General features: G+C 39.0%; 1 protein-coding gene across 1 annotated transcript; it reads left to right on the top strand.

Annotated features, from left to right (window-relative positions):
- The first annotated feature begins 200 nt into the window (after positions 1-200).
- LOC134377085 (olfactory receptor 5AN6-like) lies at positions 201-1,151 on the top strand. The gene has a single exon (XM_063095701.1). It carries the CDS (start codon positions 201-203, stop codon positions 1,149-1,151), a length of 951 nt encoding a protein of 316 aa, XP_062951771.1.
- Positions 1,152-6,000: the final 4,849 nt, after the last annotated feature.

Genomic DNA, 6,000 nt, shown 5'->3' with positions numbered 1-6,000 from the left:
TTAACAGTAGTTGGGAAATGGAATTTCTAGTGGTTTTGTAAATAATTTTTATAATTTTTATACTGTTAAGGTCACCTAAATTATATGATTTTTTTGTTCAAAAACATAGAACTCTATTGAAAACAAGGAACTTTTATAATATTAAAAGAGTCAATTATTAACCCAAGGATCTTTCTGCAGATTTAAGGAACTTCAAGATAATGACTGGAGGAAGAAATAATACAACAGTCACTAAGTTTATTCTTTTGGGATTCTCAGATTTACCCAAGCTCAAGAGTGTTCTCTTTGCAGTATTCTTGGGGACTTACTTCTTGACAGTGATCTGGAATTTGAGTCTTATCATCTTGATTAGGTTGGACTCCTACCTACATACACCCATGTACTTCTTCCTCAGCAACTTATCCTTCTTAGATTTCTGCTATGTCACTTCCACAACCCCCAAAATGCTCTCGAACTTCTTCCAGAAGCCTAAATTCATCTCTTTTATGGGGTGTACCATGCAATACTTCTTCTTCTCTAGCTTGGGTTTGACTGAGTGCTGTCTTCTGGCAGCCATGGCTTATGATCGATATGCTGCCATTTGTAACCCTCTGCTCTACACAGCCATCATGTCCCCCAGTGTCTGTGTGCAGATGGTGGTTGGAGCCTACATAACTGGTATCTTTGGTTCATTGATCCAACTGTGTGCTTTACTTCAACTCAATTTCTGTGGACCAAATGTTATCAACCACTTCTTCTGTGACCTGCCTCAATTATTAGTCCTATCCTGCTCTGAAACATTTTTCCTACAAGTCATGAAGTTTTTCATAGCAGTGATTTTTGGTGTGACATCTGTCTTTGTCATTATAATATCCTATGGTTATATTGTTGCCACCATCCTGAAGATCAGCTCAGTAAAAGGCAGATACAAGACTTTCAACACCTGTGCTTCTCACCTGACAGCAGTGACTTTCTTTTTTGGATCAGGACTCTTCGTCTATATGCATCCCAGCTCTAATAAGTCTCTGGGCTATGACAAGATGGCATCTGTCTTCTATACACTGGTGAATCCCATGTTGAATCCTTTGATTTACAGTCTGAGAAACAAGGAAATCAAAGATGCCCTTAAGAGGTATAAGAAGAAGAGAGTGTTTTCCCATTGCCACTGTTAATTAAAGCTCTGGTAGGCTAGCCAACCTGCTGACCAAAAGTTTCTAGACTGTGCAAGTAAAATGAATTTAACATTAGTCAACCTTGCTGATGCTCTGGCAGGATTGCAAGTGAGTCAAGCTATCTAAATCCAGGGGTGGCTCAATGCCATGCACAAATCCTGGGTCTTCTTTTAGTCTTGACAGTGCACACTCTTCTCCTACAGTAGTAATAATCTCACAAAGCAGTTAATATATCAGTTTTTATGAAGCATCAAACTTTAGTTCTTTGGTGTTTGACCCTTACTTGTTCTTTCTGAACTTCAGACTGTGGGCTGGAGAGAATGGGACTAAACACAAGGCTAGTGGCCCTTCTCGTATACATCGCAAGCAGTATAATGACTACTTTGTCCCAGACTTCAAAATCTCAGGGTGCCTAGGAAAATTCCAATTGATCGAGGTGGGGATGTGAAGAGAAGCACAACTTTAGATTTTGACCTAACTTCTCTGCCAAGGAAATATGCCATAGGGAGTTTGGTCTAGAATTTGTTTTCTATAATTTTAATTTAAGAATTAAATATCAATAGTTTGTAAGTGAATGAACAAGGGGATTTCTATGATACTATCCCACCCTTGGAGAGCTAAAATAGAAAAAAAAAAAAAAGGAGAGAAAGAAGTGATCATTTGGATTCTAGGATACATTGGAAAAGTTACCTTTCAGTTATTGTGGCAGACTGTATAGCATAAATATACCCACTGCTGCAAAACAACTAAAGATGTTGGATATAAAATATTTCTTAGAAAATATTTTAAAATACATTTCTGAGAAGGTGAGAAAAGAAGGAAATTTTCCAGCATCCAAATAAAAGAAAATCAGAAATCCTGAGAGTAAAGGCAGCTCTGAAGTTGTCTTTCATGTTGGGGGAAATCCTCCAGACACTGGTAATATTGGGACGGTATTTTTTCTTTTCTTTTTTTTTTTGTGACTGGTAAGGGGATTGTAACCCTTGGCTTGGTGTCGCCTGCACCGCACTCAGCCAGTGAGTGCACCAGCCATCCCTATATAGGATCCGAACCGCCGCCCCAGTGCTCCCAGCGCCGCACTCATCCAAGTGAGCCACGGGGTCGACCTTTGGGACGGTATTTTAACAGACCAACAGGACTTGAGAATAGGGAAACAAAGCCTGAGTTTGCCTGAGAGTCTGACAGAAGAACAAGACAAATATGTAAGAATCCTTGATAAGAGAGGAATTTAAGGACAAACTCTTGTTTCACAACAAAGGAAATCTTGACTCTTGGCTCTTCAAGCTTCATGCTGGGTATGGAGAAGAGTAAACTCAGAATTTGTAACCACATGCCCTAATGGAGGTTTATGGTTTGAGTTCTCTCTATGAGTACAATCCAAGGAATATTTAGCTGAAAATTTATTTTAAAGTAGTCCCAGATTGGAAGTACCCTCAAGTACCAGTCAGAAGCAAATACAAGGTTATTTTTTTCTTTTTAAAAATTATTATTAGCACATTCATTATTACAAATTGTGGTTTTTCTTTATGCCTTTTACCCGATCTCCCTTCCCAAACCCCCGACCTCCCTCCCCCACCTCCAGTAACTTTAGGTTTGTTCTCTCCTTCTGAAAGTTCAGTGAATTGCTGTGGTCTTGTCTTTCTTTTCCTTTCTTTCTTTCTTTCTTTCTTTCTTTCTTTCTTTCTTTCTTTCTTTCTTTCTTTCTTTCTTTCTTTCTCTCTCTTTCTCTCTCTTTCTTTCTTCTTTCTTTCTTTCTTTTTCTTTCTTTCTTTCTTTCTTTCTTTCTTTCTTTCTTTCTTTCTTTCTTTCTTTCTTTCTTTCTTTCTTTCTTTCTTTCTTTCTTTCTTTCTTTTTCTTTCTTTGCACCCAGTTGTAAGTGAGAAATGTGGTATTTCTTGTTCCTAGTTTGGCTTATTTCACTTAACATAATTTTCTCCAGATAAATGCAAGATTCTTAGGAGAAAATCTTAAACTCAGACACTTTCAGTTTCCCCAAATAACCTTCCAAAGAAAATCAGGTTATACAAATCTCAAAGTACTCAAGGAAGCAAGACCTTAGGGGTAAATACCAGGAAGGCCTGGCAATGTCAAGCCCATAAAACTTCAGGAATAGCAATTATCTCAATTAAAATATAAAATAGATGCCATTCACATATTAAAAAGAAGAAGACGGGGAATTAAAAATATGGTTGTAAGGACAAATGAATGAAGTTTACTAAGGATTTCTGCATCTCGGAGTATGGTGAATGATAAATATCTAAAGGATCTTCCTCTCTGAAACAACTGAAATGCTGGATTTGAAATAAAATAACCTTTTATATGTATTTCCACTTAATAAAAATGAAGGTAAGCCCCCAAATGAAGTGAAACCAGGAAACCAGGGAAGTAAGCAAGTGCCAAAAATGGCTTTGACCTTGGAGAGTTGTGCTGAAGCTGGAAACCCAGTTCTGGAAACCCAGAACTGCTGCTGTGTAGGCTGCACGGATGGTGAAAGCTCATGACATATCATGCGTGATCTGAAAGGCAGCCTGCACAGAGACCCCAGAGGGCTATACACTCAGTGTAAATAAGTAAGAATTCCCATAAGTTATGTTTAAGAAAACAAACAAACGGAACTGTTTATAGTGGGGGAAAAAAATTACAAACATACAGTCGGGCCCCCGAAACTGAGAAACAACAGAGAAGAAAACAGGCCATATAAACAGACATGCGAAAACCTGCAGATATTAAAATTATCATAAAAGATGATGAAGTAGTTGAGACTAGCTCTGGTGAAACATTAAATCTCCCCCAGAAAGACATGCATCCTTCCCGAAGGGAATATACTGAAAGTTGGTCAGAGATCTGGTGCGTCAGACAGAGCACTGATGAATCCAAAGGAAGGGGCTTGATATATTTACACAGTTGAATATTATTTGGCCATAAAATGGAATGAAGTACTGACACATGCTACAACATGGATACAGCTCAGAAACATCATCCTAAGTTAAAAGCCGGTCACAAAGGACCACATATTGGACAATTCCAATTTAATGAGAACTTCAGAATTGGCAGATGTAAAGAGACAGAAAGTAGACTAGTGATTGCCTAGGGATGAGGGGATGGAAAGGAATGAGGGTGACTGTTAATGGGTATGGATTTTCATTTGATGGAAATGTTCTAAAATTAGATTGTGGAAATGGTTCCAGAACTCTGTGAATACACTAACTTGCACACTTTAAGTGGGTCAATTTTATGATATATGAAGTATACATATTATACCTCAATATTACAGTTTAAAAAAGAGACGGGGACATGGATGTCACCAAGATGGCAGAGTAGACCATCCTGGCATCTCTCCTCTCCCCACAACAGATCAACTTATAACTATGAAAACACAAAATCTGCTATCCTGTAATCACTGGAACTTGGGGGAAGAGGAGGATTGATCTGCCAGTTTGTGAAGTCATGGAAAGTCATGGCAAGTGCAAGGAGGGATTACCCTGATGAGACCAAGGCCTAACCACTTGCAGAGAAGCTACCCAAAGACAGCAAAGCCATAGCAGCTTTTTGCATGAAGCTGCTTGGAGCCTGAAGGGGTGAAGGGCACTGTGATGATTCCTGGCAAAAAAAAAAAAAAAAAAATCACTTCAGCATGCACCATCCCTTTCCACAGGCCAGCAAATCTGGTCACAAGCTTCCCCAGTGTCTGCATAGGAGGGAGGGGCCACAGGCAATGAGAGGAAAGAATCACCCAGAGGTCAGTGAGTCTTTGTCAGGGGATTTGTGTGGGACCTTCCCCATAAAAAACATTTGCAGTGCTGAGGGGTAGGGAGGCTGATCCACAACTGGGAGTAGCAGAGGCAACTGATCTCCCTTCTGATCAGTCTGGGAACCACACAGTGGAGACCAGTCAGTGCAATAGAACTTCAGGGGGCACAGCTTGTGGGAAACACTCAGCTCCAGGCCCAAATTTCCACACAGTCCAGTTGCATTTATGGTGACTCCGCATGACCTGGAAGTGACTAAAAGGCCAATAGTTAAAATATGATTCATACAAAAAGATTTCCCAGTCTGAGAAATAGCAGTAAGGCACCAATTTAGCTCAGGCACAGAGTTCAAGTTCAGATCCCCACAGGAAGTTTCCCCCAATCCAGGAATTTACCACAGGACAGCAAATTAGTTCCAGTCAAGTTTTTAAGTAGTGCCACTTGCTATTAATCCACCACAGAACAGGAAAACAAACAAACAAGCAAACAAACAAACAAAAAAAACCCCACAGATCAGAGACAAATTTCTGACACTGAGCAGGAAAGGTCTAACACCACCAAAGAACACTTGTAAAACTTAGAAGCGGAAGCCATTTCCTCAAATGCCCAGGAATCAGTGTAGAGACACAAAGATCATGCAAGAACAGAGAAACATGACACCACCAAAGGAAACCAACAATGTGCCAGAAATGGGCCCAGAAAACAGTAGATTTATGAAATGTCTGACAGAGAATTCAGAATCACTTCTTAAGGATTTTCATGGACTCACAAGAAAATACAGATAGAAAATTAAATGATATCTGGAAAACAATTTAAGAGCAGAAGATAAATGTTGACAAAAGAACAGACTCAATTTAAAAAACTGAATAGAAATTCTAGAAATAAAGAATAAGTTATGTGAACTACAAAGCTCAATAGAAAGTTCCAACAGCAGACTTAATCAAACAGAGGAAAGAATTGGTGAGCTCAAAGAAATTACCCAATCAGAAGAACAAAAAGATAAAAGAATAGGAAAAAATGAAAAAAATTGCAAGCAATTTTGTGACTCCTTCCATCAAAATACCCTCTGCATAATTAGCATACCTGAAGGAGACAAAAAG

This window comes from Cynocephalus volans, chromosome 4 (assembly GCF_027409185.1).
Source record: "Cynocephalus volans isolate mCynVol1 chromosome 4, mCynVol1.pri, whole genome shotgun sequence".
NCBI lineage: Eukaryota > Metazoa > Chordata > Mammalia > Dermoptera > Cynocephalidae > Cynocephalus > Cynocephalus volans.
The sequence above is the reverse complement of the archived record's forward strand: the minus strand, read 5'-3'. Positions and strand labels throughout refer to the sequence as shown.